At 30.9% G+C, this 19,753-nt stretch overlaps 3 protein-coding genes across 4 annotated transcripts; 2 read left to right on the top strand and 1 right to left on the bottom strand.

Annotated features, from left to right (window-relative positions):
* Positions 1-3,034: 3,034 nt before the first annotated feature.
* Positions 3,035-7,237, bottom strand: LOC103503831 (auxin-responsive protein IAA28). Of its 2 annotated transcripts, XM_051083667.1 has the most exons (6): positions 7,084-7,237; positions 6,400-6,711; positions 5,099-5,402; positions 4,312-4,577; positions 3,614-3,704; positions 3,035-3,371 (listed from the first exon to the last, which is right to left on the bottom strand). In XM_051083667.1, exons 3-6 carry the CDS (start codon positions 5,389-5,391, stop codon positions 3,314-3,316), a joined length of 708 nt encoding a protein of 235 aa, XP_050939624.1. In that variant the 5' UTR covers positions 5,392-5,402; positions 6,400-6,711; positions 7,084-7,237; the 3' UTR covers positions 3,035-3,313. The 2 variants fall into 2 exon arrangements, with proteins under 2 accessions (XP_050939624.1, XP_008466418.2); XM_008468196.3 differs by lacking the exon at positions 7,084-7,237 and having other exon boundaries at positions 6,400-7,024.
* A 2,060-nt stretch (positions 7,238-9,297) lies between these two features.
* Positions 9,298-13,302, top strand: LOC103503832 (UDP-N-acetylglucosamine transporter UGNT1). The gene is made up of 10 exons (XM_008468197.2): positions 9,298-9,726; positions 10,150-10,226; positions 10,658-10,813; positions 10,906-11,039; positions 11,437-11,567; positions 11,718-11,762; positions 11,881-11,978; positions 12,390-12,497; positions 12,614-12,670; positions 12,777-13,302. Exons 1-10 carry the CDS (start codon positions 9,555-9,557, stop codon positions 12,849-12,851), a joined length of 1,053 nt encoding a protein of 350 aa, XP_008466419.1. The 5' UTR covers positions 9,298-9,554; the 3' UTR covers positions 12,852-13,302.
* A 2,246-nt stretch (positions 13,303-15,548) lies between these two features.
* On the top strand, positions 15,549-18,962 carry LOC103503833 (uncharacterized). Its single transcript, XM_008468198.3, has 5 exons — positions 15,549-16,288; positions 16,591-16,690; positions 17,023-17,122; positions 17,348-17,436; positions 18,333-18,962. The coding sequence occupies exons 1-5, from the start codon at positions 16,081-16,083 to the stop codon at positions 18,664-18,666; spliced, it is 831 nt and encodes a 276-aa protein (XP_008466420.1). The 5' UTR covers positions 15,549-16,080; the 3' UTR covers positions 18,667-18,962.
* Positions 18,963-19,753: the final 791 nt, after the last annotated feature.

Below are 19,753 nucleotides of genomic sequence, written 5' to 3' on the forward strand. Positions count from 1 at the left end.
TAGGACAACATATAAAAAAGAGGATATTGACAACAATTTATAACACATTTGTTGGATAGAATTCCTAGTGTGACATGTTTCTTCCCCATAAGAAAATGTTACTTTCTTTTAAAAATAAATCTGCTCCAAACTCAAATGACTGTAGAACGAGGAAGAAATCAAAGTCCAAATTCTACTTCAAGTTTAAGAGTACATACCTCGTAAAATTACGATATTTGATAATGTATTTATAGAGACAATAACATAGAGTTTATCGGTTTTTTCGAAGATAATTAACGATAGGTTTTTTTTTTTTTTTTTTTGTCATTAGGTGTGTTCAAATAACCCGAACAACTTAGACATCCAATACAAACTATAAGGGTTGGGTTGGGCATCAAGTTACATTTAAAAAAAAAAAATCAAGTTGACCCAACTCAACTTGAATCACACACACTCGTATTCCTCGACAAGGGTTTAGAAGAAAAAAATAGACAATTTAATCCAAATAAACTCAAATTTTAAGAGTTGGAGATCCTATTCAAGTAGTCAACTTCATATTTTTCCAAAAAAATACACTAAACTCAACCCGTGTATCTACTTATCATACACAAGTTATGATTAATCAAAGTAACTAGTTGTCAAGGTGAGTTTAGCTTAGTAATAATTAACACGATCTTTTATCCTTAAAATGAGATGTTTGAATCCTCTAACCCTAATAGTTATTGTACTAAAAAAAATGATTAGATTAGAGTAATTAATCCGTGATTGAATTGAAGTCTAACCTCCCATTTCACCTCTCAACACAATGCCAAATGTCAATACCAATTATATTAACTTACACCTTTTTCTCCAAAATAAATAAAAAATAAAAAAATTAAACCTTTCAACAAATATTTATATTAATTCGATCGGTTTTTCAACACTTTATTATCAAATTAGGATAAGACTGATATTCTCAATGTCGTAAAGTTGCCCCTTCATTCTTGTCCACATCATTAATTAAAATATTATATATTTTGATTAGTAAAAACACTAACATATTATCAATATTATTAAATAGATGTCCATTGAACAGTTAAAATATCGTGTGTCACTTCATCCATGTAATCTACCCCAAGATGGTTATACACTTTATATATTATATATTTTTTGATATACGTGTTTCTTCCGTTGTAAATTATTTAATTTTTTTTTAACTCTTTAGTTAAATATCTTAATGAGTAATGTATGGTCCAATTAAACCTTTTAGCCCTCTTAATAACTCATTTTTCTGAAATACATATACTAATAGTACAAAAATACGTATGCAAGGAAAGTTATTCATTGTTATTAACCTACCAAAACTTCCATCTAACACCTACACGAATAAGTTTTTCGAAAACTTCCAAAAAAAAATTCCATCATAAATTAAACAAAGAATCACAAAGAAGTTTTGAATGAGAAAATAAGTATATTATTTAATGTATATACAACACTATATATTCGATATATATTTGAATTTTCTAGAAATAAACCGACGTATATTTGATAAAGTGTATCGCCAAAATAATTTGTACATTATATTGTGATATATCAAACAATGTGTATATTTACATTTTAAATATATAATTTATATTCGATATATATATATATATATATATATATATCAACGGAAATGATCATTTAAATTGATTTTCAATTAGGAATATAAAACAAATAGGCGAAATCTTCTCAAACAAAGTAAACATTAAATAATATCAATTGAAATTAATAAATAACAAAAAAGAAGAAAGACAAAATTTAAAAATTGATGATAATAAGTAAACAAAATTAAGTGATTTTAAAAAGGTATTTAAAATCATGGCAAAAATGTTAAATTGGTCCAAAATTAAAACTAAAATTCTTAACGAAACAATTCAAAATTTAGAACGTTCATTTCGTACAAGAGAATTTTTTAATTTATAAGATCAAATATATATAATTTGATAAGACTTCATATCTCATAAATAAATTCTAACATTGGATAAAATTCCAAGTTTTAGTTGTAATATTTTATCAGAAGCAAATAGATGCATAGCTATGAACTATGAAGCCACATGCAAATTTCAGCCATACACCTCTACAACAAATATTCAGCTAATAACCTCTAATAATACCCACCAAAGTCTACTAATTGACAGCCATTGATGAATAAACATTTCTAAAAAAGAAAGAAAAAAAAAAACACGAAACAAATAGTTATGAATGATTTTAAACATGATCGATATTTGACGAAGTTTATAGGTGAACTCGGATCATGATCACACCCCCAACTCATTGGGTCCATCAAAGAGGAGTGTTTGAGTCAAAAACTTCAACTTACTTTCGGCAAGTGGTCTTTTTTTTTCTTTTCATTTTATGGAGTTAATTGAAATAAGATTGAAAAGTTAAAATTTTATTGGTTGAACCTACGTTACATTTTAACATAAAATTTATTTTATAATAATATAATTTTGTCAAATCTTGTGCGACGTTGTTTGTAGTACTACTAGTGCCTATTCCATCTATCTAAAATATAAATTTAGGTTTTCCAACTAAAAAAATCTTGACAAAAAATTTTAAAAGACAACGATATCATAGTTAAGCATTGATACTAGACCGAACAAGTGCTGATCGATCAGATCCAAAAGGGGTTTCAAAAGTAGACCGACATGAAAAGCTCATTAATGGCCCATAACCCTTTTTTTTTAAAAAAAAAGATCCAAATCTTTTCACCATCCCCTTCCTCCCATCACAAGAGCTGGTTCCTCTCCTTAGAAAATCAGGCCAATGCAGTTGATCCAAGCCGATTTGACCTTATATAACTTGTGTTCTCTACTAACTCTCATACAAAAGTTCAAAAACCTATTAAATATTTTGAGAACTCGTAGATCCATTAAGTATCTTCTATGTTATTTAACTTTGTATTCTCAATATAATATGATACTTTGATTAAAGAGCAATATCAACAATTATTCGATTAAAAAACGTGAGGTTAACAAATAGATCCTAGTTTCAAATTTTCCATTTGTCACAAGGAGTTTGTTTCCAAATAATAAAGGGATAATGGTATAATGTTACTCATTAAAATTGGACATTCAAATGACTCGAAGTGACATCCAAAACCATCCATTTGATATATTTGTTTAGGCAGAGGGATCTCAAAATATTATTAAATTATACAAACATAATAATAAAATTTGAAACTCATTCCATCACTCTTATAACAAACATGCTAAGTAAACTTAACTAAAGTAACTCACTCACCCCTCTCTTTGTTGGGATATCATATATAATAATAGCTCCTTAACTCAGAAAATCATAAAGATTTCTTCCATTAGTTTGATGGTTGTCTTCTTATTATCTTCATGCATTGTACTGACTCTACAAAAATCCTGTGGAACATTATTTCTTGTAATTCAGAATCCAATCATCATTTCATAGAATAAAAGTTCATGATATTTACTTCTAAGTTCTAATCATGGCTATAGAGACTAGAGAGAGACAGTGGGAAAAGAAGAGAATCTTTGTAAAAATCATGAACTTTGAACTTTGCAGATCAGATTTGTACTATTGCCAATACTTTTAACAAGAGAGAGAGAGAGAAAAAAAAATGAAAGAAAGAAACAGTGCTTACTGCCATGGAATATCTCCTGCAAGCAACCAATCTCCTTCTTTGTCCTGATAGGTGAGAGTTAAGCTGGCATTACTATTCCCACACTTTTGATCTGTTCATAAGAAAACGTCTGAGTTTCAAATTTAATTATTAATTATTTTAGTGCAACTAAAACTAACTATGTCGTGTGGGAATAGGAGATTAAACCTCTAATCTCTAAGGAATTTAACCATGCCCAATTATTGTTGAGCTAAACTCATCGTAGAATCAAGTTTCTAATTTAATTACTACTTAATATCAAAAACAAGATAATTTTGAGTTCCAAAACATGTGGGGTTGGAAGTTTTAAACATCTAACCTCTTGGTTAAGGATATTTGCATAAAGGCTAAACCAATTAAGTTATGCTCAAGATGATAAAAAAATGAGATAATTATGGCTCACTTTCCTTTTTTCACCCTTGTTTTGCTTCACAATTTTGATTTTCTATTTTAATCTATATCTCGCAAGAAACATTTTTGATTTCTTAGTCAAACTTAAAAGCAAAAACAAGAGTACCCAAAAACTAAAATTTGGCTAAGATATCGTGAACACAAACAATTTTAATAGTAGATTAGAGAAGGGTTCAATTTCAAAAACAGAAAACCAAAAACAAGAACTGTGCGTTATGAGATTAAGTTTGAAGAAAATATAAAGAGGTAATGAAGTACTGTTCACTCACAGCAAGAATCGGAAAACATGTCGATTAAGGCAGTTTTCAGCGTCTGATATGAGTTATACATCCCCACATCAATCTTCCTTGCTATCGGTACCCCCTCCATCTTCACCTTCACATATTTTGGGTTAGAAACAATTCCATCATCTTCATCCTCTTCCATCCAATAATTATCAGAACCTGGGCCGATCTGTTGCAGCCCATGAAGGTGCCTTTTCCTCCATGATGCAATGGGTGGCCACCCCACAGCTTTGTTCTCCTCTACAGCATTACTGTTATGAAATTTGGAAACAAATCATCAGGCCAGATGCTTGGTGATCGAACAAAATGCATCATAGCTTTAGAGTTGTCTGTACTATATTCTGAGTTTGAAAATGAAAGTCAGGCCCATAATTGAAAATAAAAACAGACATATTATACATATTTAAAAAAGGAGTTGGTTTGTATTTTATTTGAAGCATGAAATTTTCCTTTAAACAGGTTTGTTTAAAGCATGATTTTTTCCCTTTAAATATGTTTCCTTGTTTGAAGTACATCAATTATGTAAAGGCCTATTTGAACATAACTAAAGTAGTTAGATACTAGCGTCTACCCTCATGAGTAGATGTTCAAAGTCCCTTTCTACATAAAAATACTTTTTTCGAGTTCAACAACTTTGGGATGATTATCAAACCGATATTAAGGATAATAATTGGCTACTTTATCTACTAAGCTGGGTTAAATTGGTTCCCTGCTAAATAATATTTTAAGAAAGTAAAAAGGAAAAAAAATCGGTTGTCTGAATTGAACTCACATGTGTATGGTGGTACAAGAGCTTCTCTCGTTGGTGTCCTTCCTGTCATCATCTTCCTTGTTTGGGTGACCATTCCACAGCAGCAAAGACATCTCTTTAAACGAGCCTTTAGTCTTAAAGAAAGCATCTTCAAAGCCACGCTTGTAGCGTTTACCATGGCTCGTGCTTTCGGCACACAGACAGGTCCTCGGATCTGAACCAAACACATCTTTTCCATCACAAGCATTCCTGTTCAGGTCGAATCCTCTGGTGGAATCTGGAACAGAAAGCTCTAGCTCAAGTTGAAGCTCCATTAGAATCTTTCCTGTTTTCAAATAATTCAAAGCAATGAGATGATGTTGGCAAGCACTAGCAGTGGATCGAAGAATGGGTAGTTTTGTTAGCAACTTTGGACTATTTATACGTGTATCAGTGTGGATAAGAGAGTGAAGGAGAAGACAACTGGGTAAGGAGAGAGAGAGAGAGACAACAATGGAAGTTGGGTCTGCTGAAAGAAGGGCAGTGATATGGACACGTTCACAGAAAAATACTACTAAATGAATACAAGTTTGGTCATGTAGTCATTTCTGTAGAAACATATCATAAATTAAGTAGGCCAAGCACCTAACTTGATTCAGCAAAGTCCTTGATCGTTAATTCCCAATGCTTAACACTTCAAAACACCATTAAATTTCAAATAAAATAAACATTAATTAGGGTAATACAGCATCTTATGTACTATGATTTTGATATATTGACAGATATTCCATCGACAGAAGAGAGCAATTAAATAGTTCCCAAAGTAATCTCATCACGGTACGCGTGATATGCTTAAGCTATCATCAACTTTTGAAATCAGATCATGAAAGGAACGACTAAGAGCAGATTTACATTAAAAAAACTAATCAATCCCAAAAGTTAAATATCTAAAACCTTCCATTTCTGAATATGGGTCATTTTCTTAAGTGGATTTTGGGTTAACACATAAGCTCCCTGTCGCAATTAAACGTTAAACAAGTCCAAATTGTCGGCTAATTGTTGTCAAAATGAATCATGATACATGAATTCTGATAATTCAAAGTTCCATGATAATAGGGGGTACTAAAACATTCCCTTCATCAGTTCTTTCCACCTCAATAATTTTCGTACTTGAGTTCCTTTCTGTCTTGCCCAAATAAAATAGAAACGATTCCCTTTGTCGGAGTATACTAGTACATATAATAGAAGAAAGAGAGAACAAAAAAAAGGGGAAGGAAAAGATTTGTCTTAGACAATTTAACAAACACCATGCATACGTTTGGTATATGTTCAGAGTTCTTTACCTTGCAGCTGGATCCAAGCGAAAAGCGTAGGCCATCAGGGCAAGAAATTGTCTAGAACCGAGCGGGCAAGTTCAATTGAAGTCCACGTGACATCAAAAATTAGGGCAATTAAACTGATGTTCTCGGCAGCGAGCGGCCATTGGAGGGACGAAATCGATTGAATTGGTCGTGTCAATGTCTAAGCCTGCATGGATGAAGCCTTGTAGACCCCAAAAGAGATGTAACTGACATGAAAAGCTGGCATTTGCAGGGGAAGCATATTGTACAGCTCGATCCAATCCGCCATTGATTTTCTTACACATTTTTGAAAGCCTTAAAAGAAAACGAATATTATGTAAAATGTAATCAGAATTTTCATCAAAATATTCTGAAGAGATCACATGAACATCAAATTCTTTTCCTTTATCTTTTACAATCGAATCATTTTTGGTTTGCCTTTCTCCTCTCGGTGATATTTGATTAGGTCAGATCCGCTTGGACGATCTCTCTTACCACCAAAATTGATTCACAATGATTTCATCGCTTTTAATTGAGCAATGTATATATACAAAATCAAAATCAACTAAAAATATATTCAAATTTCTTAAACGGCTGAAAATAATTCACCATCAATACCTATAATTAATATTAAATCAAATCACGTCGAATATATATGTATATATATATATATATGAACTAACATACCTTGAACTCATCCAAACAAGATAAAATGTCTGTAATTTTATTACATACTGATCCAGTTCAAACTTAATTTGTGTCTTTCTTTTATATAACTACTATGACTTAATTTGAGTGTTTGGATTATGAACAATCTTTTGTATGTTTTTTGTTGGTATTAATTCTCAAAGTGCCTATTCAACTCCTTAACTCTTAAAAATAATAATCATTATATGTTATCCTTTCTACATATATATTACTTGAATGAATATGCTAATACATATACTCACAACAAAATAAAATAAATAAATGTAATTAAGGACCAAAATGATCATATTCATAGTTTAAAGACGACTTAAATAGATGATTTAAAAGTTTAAAAACTAAAATATAACAAATTTTATAGTTCAATATTTCAAAAATTAAGAGACCTCAATTAAAAATACATTTTATATTTTTTAAATCTCAATGTTTCAAAACATAATGATGTGAGTGTTTAAAATTTTGAGAAGAAACAAGATGTTTGCACAAAGGACCCACAAATAAATAAATAAATGGAGGGGGGGAAGGGCATATAAACAAAATGGTAGGAAAAGAGAAACATTCATGTTCATGTAAATCTCTTTACCCAAATTGACCCTCAAATGCCCCTTGGGATTGCATACGTTTGCATGAAGTAATAGTTTTGTATTTGTCTATGATGATGTGAAATGTCTTATAGAGTTTTTGAGGACATGTTTGAAACGCAAACGTAGGGAAGATAGGACCCCATTTTTGTTATCACAATCGTGCTCCTTGAACTCTCAAATAAATTATAGGAAGTCATTACAGTGTAGTTAATTGTTTTACGTTAAATAGTTGTCTTTTTTTTTTTTTTTTTTTCAAGTTAGGGACCAACGGTGTAGATATTTAAAAAGCACATTGAGAAAAGAAAAAAAAAAGTAACAGATGTATATAAAAAATGGATACAATTTGTAATTTAGAAGAATAACTAAAAGTAAATGTATTTATTAGTGATTTGTGGCTATATATATAACATTAATAGTATATGGTAAAATTATCATTAATAGTATTTACATTTGTTCAAAAGTAAGCTTAATTTCAAATCTCCCTTTTTTAACAATGATTGGGGGAACTAGTTAGAAAAAAATAACATAATCTTAGTTAGAGTTATTTTTGTAATCGTCACAACAAAGTAAAAATAAAAGTCAGACTTTCTGTAAAAAAACTACATTGTACGTATTTTTCGGTGCATTCTAGACAACACTTATCTTTGTGCATTCCACTAACTTATCTAATCATAACTTGTTATGTGACATAATTTATTTATTTATTCTTTCTCCTTATGATATTTTAATGTTCTTTTGACGTGAGTAGTTAGGAGGAATACACAAAAATAGATGCATATTGGGACGTACTTAAGTATTACCATTTTCAAATTCAGTAGTTACTTTCTTGTGCACCACCTATTATTTATCTTTTTATTTTTCTTCAATGAGAAATGTTAGTTGGTAGTGAAGAGGAAGAGACCAAAACGAAAAATCACACGAATGTTTCAACTTTCAAAGCCATAGCAACAAAAACTATATGAGATTGTCAATTTCTTTTTTTTTTTTCTTTTTTTTTTTCTTTAAAGGTAATTTATTGAGGTCATGGTAAAAGAATGGCAAAAAAAAAAAAAAAAAAACGACAAGAAACAAACAATTGGGAGATGAGTACTATTAGAGAAAGATATGAGTAGAGAAGGTTAGAGACGAGTAATTTAATGTAACCAATGGCTATGTTTCCTCCAATGGAACATAATTGTAGTTAGAAAAATGATAATTATCTAAGAACTAAAATAAAATAAAACTGGTGTCGTGACAAGGTAAAATAAACTAAAAAAATAAAATAAGAACAACCCATTAAAATAAACTCTACCTAATTGCATATAAATATTCTCATAATGAATCAATTTAATTAATATGATGAATCTAATACATAATCATCCAAATATAGAAGATACATCATCATTCTATTAAACCGTTAATGAAATCTTAACGATATAGACCAAAGTAAACTATTTTTAAAAATACAGGGATTAAAACATAATTTAAACCTAAAAAAAACAATATTCTTATGAAAGTTTAAATTTAATTCGACGCAATAATTATTAATAAAATAAAATTAAATTAAATTAAATTTTCTAAAATTTTAATTTTGTATGTAATAAATATTTAATTTGCCAACGGGAATCATTTCAAGAGAGGATGAGAGATTCCGATTTCAAATACCAAACCAAAACTACAACGGAGAAAATTGAAAGGGAGCGAGCGAGTCAACTCAACAACCGCGTTTGCCAACTCACCGATTCGAGAATCGGTTCTTTCTGTTTTTCCATTGGCCTCCCTTGACCTGGCGTCTCCCAAACGGTTTTCGCGCTCCACATCGCCCTGTTCTTCTCCCAAATCCCAATTCCTAATCCATTTCTACTCTTCACAGCCAAGGCAAGGTCAAAGATGTCACTGAAGCCGTCGAATTCCGAGAAGAATTTGATGCTGCCGGTGTCGGATCCTCCTCACGGCACTGAAGACAAAGACCGATTGATCAGAGGCGATGAGAAGCTCTTTAGAGGATCCTCCATGACCAAACGAGGAGCCTATGCTGCTCTCTCTTACATGGCTTGTGCAGGTATGTGTAATCGTATATGAATCCGGTGTTCGGTACGTGTGGCTTTCCAATTGCTGTTCAGATCTATCTCCACAGTGTTTGCTTTTTATTCGCATATTATTTTTTGAGAATTAAGTTTTCCGATGAGGATGTTTTTCTACTTTTGTTGCTGTTTTTGAAGAATTTGGCGTGATTTGTGTTAGTGTTGAGTAATTGATTCTACTTTAGTGATATCCTCTGTTTTGAGTTGCTTGATGTATAGTTTTGTTACTGATTATGATCCACTGAAGAATTAGTATTGAAGAATGAATTAGTTTTTCTCTTCGGCTTTTTGTACAGTTGATGGTGTCAAGTAGTATGGTTGATTGGTGATTGGAAGCCAACTTTATGATGTTGCTTATTGTTCACTTTTGTCTTACTAGAGTTTTCTTATCATTTATGCAGTGCTGTTGGTTTTGTTCAACAAAGCAGCGCTATCTTCTTATAATTTTCCAAGTGCAAACGTTGTTACACTTGTTCAGGTAAATGTCAAGTTCGATCAACTCTTGTTAGTGAAATACTTGGATTTGGAAAATCGTTGTTGTTTTGGAGAGAATGGTATACACAATTGTCTTTATCTTATAGTTCTGGGCATTTTCAGTGGAGAGCATTGTCCATAGAATGTAGTGTTGGACTGGTATATGTTTTTCTTCTTCTTGTATAGAATATATTAGGTGTCAAGGATAGTGAAACTGCTCCATTTTGTGCTATTATTCCTTATTGTTGTCCTTTTTATCCAGTTGCGATATTTTGTACTGATTGATATCGTTTCTTTGCCATGATCTTTAAATGTTCGCTGCTTAATTATGGCATGGTTATGGTCACATGTTTCGTGTTGCTTTTTCCAATAACAATTGGTTGTTGAGACATTATTTTGTTGCCAAGACATATTTTTTCCTTATTTATTGTGCAGATGGTATGTTCATGTTGTTTTCTATATGCATTGAGACGCTGGAAAGTCATATCTTTTACGGTGGGTGATTCCTTTTCTGATAATGCTACTTCAATGGTTCCAATTAAGACGTTGAGGCAAACCAGTCCTCTTGCAGGGACGTATTTGCTTTACATGGTAAATTTGAAGTATTTTATGAGAATTGGTAGATGCTTTATCTCTTTCATACATTATTAATGTGTACAAACTCCAATGTTTCTTCCTGAAAGCTAGCTACTATGGAGTCTGTTCGTGGAGTAAATGTTCCCATGTACACTACCCTCAGGCGAACCACAGTTGTTTTCACAATGGTTGTAGAATATCTTCTGGCAGGACAAAAGTATACATACTCAGTTGTTGGAAGGTAAGATCTGCAGCTGCTACGTGCATCTCCTTGTATGATCTGCTGTTCTTTTGAAAATTATAGATGTACTACGAGTTAATCTTCTAGTGAGGATTGTCTAACATCTCCGGCCTAATTTTGTCTGAGAATTTTGGATTTTCGAAACAGAGAAATAGATGATTTCATCAGAATTTCTTTTCCATCACTCTTTGTTAGCTTTTTGTCAAGGGATTCACGCTTCTGGAGTCTAGAATTGCACAGTCAAAACCCTTATTCCCCTCTTATCTTCTTCATTTGAGTTTGTTGCCAGGGACAGTTGTTATTCCCCTTGCTTGATTTATTTCATTAACTTACATATTTTATGGTGGAAATGGTTCTGATTTCATAATTCAACTGAAAGTTTAAAGCATTTTATCAGTGTTGGTTTGATAGTTCTTGGTGCATTTATTGCTGGAGCTCGTGATTTGTCCTTTGACGTATATGGCTATTCTATTGTTTTCATGTCCAACATCACCACAGCAATCTACCTTGCAACTATTTCCCGCATTGGTAGTTTTACTTCTTTTCTTTTCTTCTTCACGTTTTTCTCTCTTCATTTATCTTATTTTATTTTATTTTCCTCCGTTAAAGGATTTTTGGATGGAGTTTTACATCTTTGTTTGTGTAGCTGAATACTTTTTATTCAATTCCCTATGTTAGGAAAATCAAGTGGTCTTAATAGCTTTGGCCTCATGTGGTGCAACGGTGAGCTAACTGATTCTTAGTAAAATTAGATTTTTTGGTTTTTCCCAGTGCCCCGCTTACACAATCAGGTAACTGTATCCTACTATTGACATTTTTTTCCTTTGTGAATCCACTGTAGGAGTATTATGCGCTCCAGTTCTACTATTCTGGACATTCATACGGGGTGACTTGGAGGCAACTATTAGCTTTCCTCATCTTTTTTCTCCTGGATTTCTAGTAAGTCATGTTTGGTACACAAATATCTTTATTGGCTCTATAAATACCCGCACATACAATTTTATTTAATGAAAAAAATTAGCTTGGGTAAACATGAGTACAACTCGATTTACATGAAATGAAATTTGGGGTCTGATGTTCGATCATCCCTCCACATATTGTTGGAAAAGAAAAATTAGTTTGCTTCTCCTGGTCATGCATACAGACCTTTTGTAGTAAAATATATTTACTCTTAATCATATTTTGATGGATTGATTTAGAAGTGTGACAGTGTGTGATGTTATATAGTATCGATATCGCACTTCTCAAATCTTTACATTTCTTACGTGGGTTCTTTGTGAAATTCCACCATGTTTGAGGCAATTTCCAATTTTCCTTGAACTGTGCGTGCAAACTCTTTTTAATGGTCAGGTGGTGATGTTTTGCTCGTGCACATTGGCTTTCTTCTTGAACTATAGTATATTTCTAAACACCACTCTAAATTCAGCAGTGACACAAACAATATGTGGTAATCTGAAGGTACTTCTACAGCTTCTCTTTTATTTTTCTTTCTCATTCTGTTCATACTTAGATTTCCTCTTTCGTTAATGCCCTACTTCTATTTCCGTTGACCTTGTTACTTTGTAATAATATAGGATCTTTTTACAATTGGACTTGGTTGGATGATATTTGGCGGCCTTCCTTTTGACCTGGTGAGTAAAATACCTGTTCCTATCCAATCTGATCCAATTGCAACCAACCATTCCCTAACCATCCTCATTTGCTCTTTCTGAAGTCTTTAATTTGTTGTGTCTGCAGCTAAATGTTATTGGGCAACTTCTGGGTTTTATTGGCTCAGGTTTGTATGCCTATTATAAGCTCATAGGGAAATAAATCCTCTAAATGGTAAGTTTAATAGAAGAGATTAGGTGGTTTTTGTGAGAAGATTTTGCTGCCGATTCAATTTCCCCTTTTTAAGCTCCAGCAATATCTTGTATTTGTTTTGTTTGACTTCCATGGCAACCACAATTTTTTAGGGTTTAACCAATCTAATTCCATGAACGGTTTGAGCCCCCATAACCATATTGGTGCAGTTCTTCAAGATCAAACCTCCTTTTAGGGTTTAACCAATATTTATTGGTGCCTACAAGAACTCAGCTTAATTGACATCTGTAAGTAATGAGGACCAAAAGGTCCGTATTTCAAAAATTTCACTCCAATTTTTACTTAAAAACCCTTTTTGAATTATTATTCACTGTAGTTGACACAAATATAGTTGCCATTTTATTGACGGTTAAATTTAGATGTTTGGAAATGTAATACAAAACTTACTTTTCTTTTTTCATTCTAGATTGGTATGCATGTGGGTCACTTTCATTTTTTAGTTTAGATTTGGGTAATAATTTTAAGAATAGTAATTAAGTATATAGCAACATTTTAAAAAAATTTGCAAATATAGCAAAGTCTATTGGACTTTGACCAATTTTATTATATTTGTAATTTTTTAAAAAATGTCGTGATATGCTTAATTATTTTGAATCTAATTACTATATTTGCAACTATCTTATTTACTGTTTATTGGATTAGAGGATAATTTAATCATTTTGCCAAAGTTGTATGTGATTTTCGAAATAAACTTTTGGTCACTCAAAATAAGTATAATGTTTAATTTTATACTTTTTAAATCAATTTTCACATAAAATTGATATTGAACAATTTAAACTATTTTTGAGTGATTTTGAAAATGATAAAAGTTCGTTGAAAAGTTACTTTAAATGGTTTTGATCGTTGTTTCTAATTAATCCTACATCTTTGAGAAATTTTATTTTAAAATTAAAAAACTAACTACATTGTTGAACAGACAAATGTTAAATTATTAAATTAAATTATATGAAATAGAGTGTACTATTTTAATTATTTTCACATTGATAAATAGATCATAATTTATTTATAATATATATTTTAAACTTTTTTTATGATTTCAATTTCAACTATTTTTTTGTTGGATTTGAATTTTTTTTATAAAAGGTTAAGAAAAATAATTATCATAAAATATGAATCAACTAAAAACGGGAAATATATGTAAAAATATATTAAATATGAAAAAATATTAGTTAAATGTTTAAGAAATTAGGAGATTTAAAAAAAAAAAAACTAAATCTAAAGCTACCACTATTATTTTAAGGGTTTTTTTTTCTTCCAAAAATAAGAAAAAAAAAACTTTTACCCTTTATAAAAAAATAGCATTTTAAAAAATAACAATAATAATTATATTAAAATTATTTACAAAATAATAGCTCATTTATTTTTCTCTTTATATTTCGTAAAAAATCTCAATTTCGGCTGTTCACAGCTAAAAATAAAATTCATCACATTAAATCCTTTTGCAGAAATGTAAATATTTTATCAATTTTTTTATTATATATAAAACAATTATATTATTCATTAGCTATGTTTTTGTTAGATTAACAACTAGATTTTTGTGATTTTTATTTAATTATTGATCAATTTAAGTTATATTTACAAAATATAAAATACTACAATTTCTTTTAAGAAATATATAGACAATCTTTAAATGTAGTGGATTTAATAGTTTAATAATAATAATAATTATTATTATTATTATTATTATTATTTTGGTAACTTAATCTTTTCCCTCTTGCAAAACTTTCGAGTTTTGCAATCAGTTCATTATAAATGGCTTAATCTCTATTTGATTAGTTAATGTAATTAAAATATCGAAGAGTATTTGATATAAAACAACAATTAATAATACAATTAAATGAGAGTGATTATTGTACTCTATATCGACAATAAAGAGAAAATCAAGAAATAAAGAATCGAATATTGGCAAAATATACTGTCTACTAATACTATGTTTTTTTATGACTCATTCATGAGAATTTTAAAGTAAAGTATATACTTAGCTTGAAACAATAGTACGTTGAGTGAACTCTCCTCTTGATTATTGTAAGATAGATATGGGGAATGTTAAAATATACGATGTTGATCCAGGGAGACGCCTTCACTTTCATAGACAATTAAAATATTATGTTTGTATGATTTACTAGTAATCAAAACAAACATAACTTAAATAATATATAATAGGTGATAAGCAACAAAGAGTAGTACGCTTTGAATCTTCTACTTTTATTGTACTAAAATAACCGTTAGTTATATATATATATATAAAAGAAAATTTTCAAATATAGTAAAAAATTGAATTTATTTACTATCATTTGCTCTACGCTCATTTAAATTTTTTTGCTAACATTTTATAAACAGTTTCAATTTTTTTTATTAGGAAGAGTTACTCTTAAGTTATTATAATACAAAATTGGAAAACTTGTGAACTCGTAAATTAATAAAATATAAATAGCTTTTTCTTTATAAATTTGTTGGTTAAAAATCAATTTTAATTCATAAACTTTGATTTGTAATAGTTTAATCTCTAAACCTTTGATTTTATAACAATTTAATCCCTAAACTTTACTATGTAACAATTTAGTCTCAACTATAGGAGTAAGTGTGAAATTTTATTAATGAGTTATCTTACATCAATAAATCAATAAGCTAATTATGAAGTCAATAATTTTGTAAAATACAATATAAAAACAATTTAGAAACTAAAATTGTTTAAAAAATGTTAAATAATTTAAGTTTATTTAATTGAGAATAAAATGAAAACAAGAAGAAACGACATCGTTTTAGAAGGAAAGGCAGTTGAAAACGGTTGAGAAACCGTTAGCGCCACGAAACCGAAGTCGCATAACTAACCATCTTCACCCTGACCGTACCAAAAAGAAGAGAAAAGAAAAGAAGAGAAAAGAAAGGAAATGGAAATGGAAATTAAATAAGAGCTAAAGAAATTTGATGAGGTTCTCGGGAATTGCCTCCGACACAAGCTCCGAATGCCACTCTTTCTTCAAAAAAGCCAAACCCTAAGTCTCTCCTCCTTCAACCTCTCTCTCATCATCCCCATGCCGTGTTCTTCTTTCCTAAGCATCTCTCTCCCTTTTTCCCTTTTCTTCTTCACATTTTAAGCAACCCCCCCATATTATATTAATATATTTCATCCCCTTTTCCCATTCTCCCCTCTCATCCCCTAATTGATTCCCATTCCATGGCTGTCGACGGCGTTTGTACACTTGACGTTGTTGACTTTCCTCCGCCGACGTCAACGACGACGGCCGAGAAGCATCGTAGATCCTTCTCCTTGCTTTCATCTCCTTTGATGATTGTTGGTCTCTCCAGGAAGAATGTTTTGTATCGCCAGCTTCCTCATCAACCTCTCATGCTCTCTGTTCTTAAATTGGACGGCTCTTGTTTCGGTAATTTCTGTTTCTGTGGCTGTATTTTTTTTTTTTTTTAATAATGTGGATTAAATGTAATCCGATTTGGGGTAATTATTTGTGGTAGTTTTTGATGATGCTGGAGAAATGGAGATTATTTTCTGCTCTTGAGTTTTGTTTGGTTTTATATAGGGCAGAGATATTGACGGTTTTTGAAATGGTTTTATTTTGATCACAGAAAGTGAGAAAACTGGTTTCTTAAATTTGAAGAATAAGAATGTCTTTGTTTGCGAACTCTTTTAATATAGGAGGACTTCAATGAATTGAGATGTTTGACACAGATATTCAAGTTAGGAGATCGGCTACTGTAGCTGAATTGAAGGGGGCCGTGGAGTTGGTCTTCAGTCACATGCCACAGAATGGACCGGGAAAGATTTCATGGTTGGTACATTTAATTATTTTACCATTTAATTTTAAGAATGAGATTGATTACTCTTATCTGCTTTTAGATCCTATTATGATTTTCTTTATTTATCAATGCTGGGCCACAACTATGGACCATATTTTGATGATATGTTGAAAGTTTGAAGGACATGCTTAATAGAATAGAACTACTTATCTGCTCTAAATTATCAACTTCCCTGGGACTTTGTCTACCTTATTCTTAACTTAACTAGTTATTTTAATCTGGATATCCTTTCACTTTGACACAAAAGTTCATAGAAGAGTACTTCTCAATTGAAATGTTTCCTGTTCTTGTTTGATTCATGAAGGCTCCATGTGTGGTGGCATTTCTGCTTATGCTATGATGGTCAAAAGTTAATTGATGATGCTGACTACATTGCAAGTTTTGGCATTAAGGATGGTGATCAGGTATGTAGTTTGTTGTATAGTAGTAGTTTATGTTGTCTTTTCAAGTTTCGTTAAATGAATAATTGCTTTTCGTTGCTTAGACTTGATTCTTGATGCATTATTTGTGAATCTATTTACTGTCAGGAATGTGTTTCCAGGATGTTAATGAAATATGAAAAGGAAGAGTATAGAATTACACAACTTTAAGCTTATGTTAACTGGATTTCCTCGTTTTAACATGTTCAGCTTCAATTTGTCCGGCATGTCACAACTGGCTACAATGTTATAAGAAAGCAATCAAAGAAACGTGAAGTTTCCTCAAAACTGATCAGTAGGTAAGACTCTTACCTCTTAAATAGTAGTCCTTGATGGGAAAAACTGTATTGACGCAAAAATAGCCAGGGACTTTGGGCATTAAAAAGAATTTCAAAAACTTGAGACGACAAAAAAGCGTCCATCCTGAAAGTGGTAAAATATACTGTTAGGAACCTTGGGGATTGTATTGGACTAAGAAATGTTAAATAATATAAGATTTTTATAGAAGTTTTCTTGTTATTCAATAAGTCTCTTGAAAGATAATTTGGGCTATTGGATCTTACTACTTTTCCAAGATCAATCGGTGACTATTAGACCTTCTCAATTTGTAACTATTAGATCGTCCACCTTTTTTAAGGTGAATTTCGGGTCATTGGTTTTGCTTGATGGCTAAGTTTCTTTGTGCTATAAATACCGGTACACATGATTGCCAAATCGTCTCAAAATATATATTATCATCCCGAAATATATGTAATGATCACCTATAGGTGCTTGAGGTTTTCCCCTTATTTCGTTCATTCAATGAACTGTTTCTTCTATAGAAAAACCACCAAAAATCTCAAATCAAGTATGTTATTCCTCTATAAGAAAGAAAGGTTGTAACTTCTGTTTTAGTGTTTTGTATAATGCAATTCATCTACTTTTCCCGTAATTTTTACCCTAATTTGTTTAGGAGTTGCCACGTAAAACCATTGTGTTCTCTCCATTTTTCTTTATTAGTATTCTTAACCTATTTTAGTTGTGATCTTACTCTATTCAGTCACAATCCTTTTCACAACAAGAAATTCATATAAGTTATCCATTCCTTGAATGATATATCAATCTAATCGATGTACCTTTTTTACATTGCTATCGTCCGATCTCTTATTTCAAATTACCAATCTGTTCTGCTTACTATAGGATTCTAACTTCTCAGGATATCATCTCGATCAAAAAGCTTCAAGCAAAATGATCAGAAAGATATGGAAAGATACAACTACAAATACAATGACATAGAAAGTGGAAGGTGTCAACATAACGGCAACGATGATCTCTTCGTGAACCAGCCAAAGATGGTAGTGTTTTTAGGAGGATGGTTCTCTCACACCAAGCTAGCATCTGCAGGAAAGATGAGCATCAAGAGCCTGGTACGTCCATCGGTAACTCGCCCTAGCCTGGTGGGTGGTTTAAAGAATTTAATACAATTATGCCGCGAAAAACGACATTATGAAAAAGTGAATAAAAAGAAGAGATCCATCATAGGAGTCTGAGTAGTTTAGGAATGATTGAGTTAGTCTATACTCTTATAATAAATATATATGCATTCTTCCTTCATAATCCTTTATATATTAAATAATAAGGTGTTAGACTACCAGAATTCATAATCGTAGTTAGTTGGTGATTATTGTTTTTGTGGTTAATGACAATAATGGTAGGTAATTACGAAATTATACATTGATATAGAAGCTAAGTTGTATCAAAATACCTTACCATTCCTATAGAGAAATCAACTACTTGTACCTTACGGACATAACTCTATATAGTAATTTTGTCTTTCCATTTGTCATTTTCAATCCCTCACTTTCATTTGGCCTTGTTTTTTAGAATTAGTTTGATGGCTGCAAAAATTCCAAGTAATGCCTTTATTTGTTTATTTATTTCTATTAATTCTATGCACATCATAATTTTAGGAGGGCCAATCAGAAAAATGGCAGAAAAATATGATATTGTTTGATGTCACCAAATTATAGGGACCCTCAAAACAACAAATTGTTATTGCTTGCACTTATCAAAGCTTAATTAGTATGTACAATATTACACTCCACAATTTCTTACCTAAAACGTTTTCTTACATGTCTATGGATCTTTGTTTTATATTCAAATTTGGGTACAACGTTTCCATTGTGACATGTTTGTGAGTAATTTAGAAATTGTTAGTATTGTTATTTTTCCGTTTTTGTGTTTGAAATTACTTTGAAGTATTTATTTTAGTATTTTAAAGTCAATTTAATTTGTGTCGGAATCATGTTTTAAAAAATGTTTATCAAATTTTAAAATTAATTTTAGATGGTTATAGATATATTTTCAAGTGGTTTTGACCGTGACAAAATTGATTTTAACTATTTAAAAAGTACTTCCATCTAAACTTGATGATGTGATTTTGAGAGACTAAATCCCAAGTTCGTTTGTAAGCGTTGGTACACATGATATAAACTAAAGGGAAAATGTGTTAACTTACAAGTTTAGTTTGGTATTTGTCGATTTTATCTTTAAATTTTAAATGTTGTCTAATGAATCCACATCTTGAACATAAAAAAAATTGAGTCAAATAGGTACACAAAATTTCAAGTTTCAATT

The sequence above is a fragment of the Cucumis melo genome, chromosome 4, assembly GCF_025177605.1.
Source record: "Cucumis melo cultivar AY chromosome 4, USDA_Cmelo_AY_1.0, whole genome shotgun sequence".
Classification (NCBI taxonomy): domain Eukaryota; kingdom Viridiplantae; phylum Streptophyta; class Magnoliopsida; order Cucurbitales; family Cucurbitaceae; genus Cucumis; species Cucumis melo.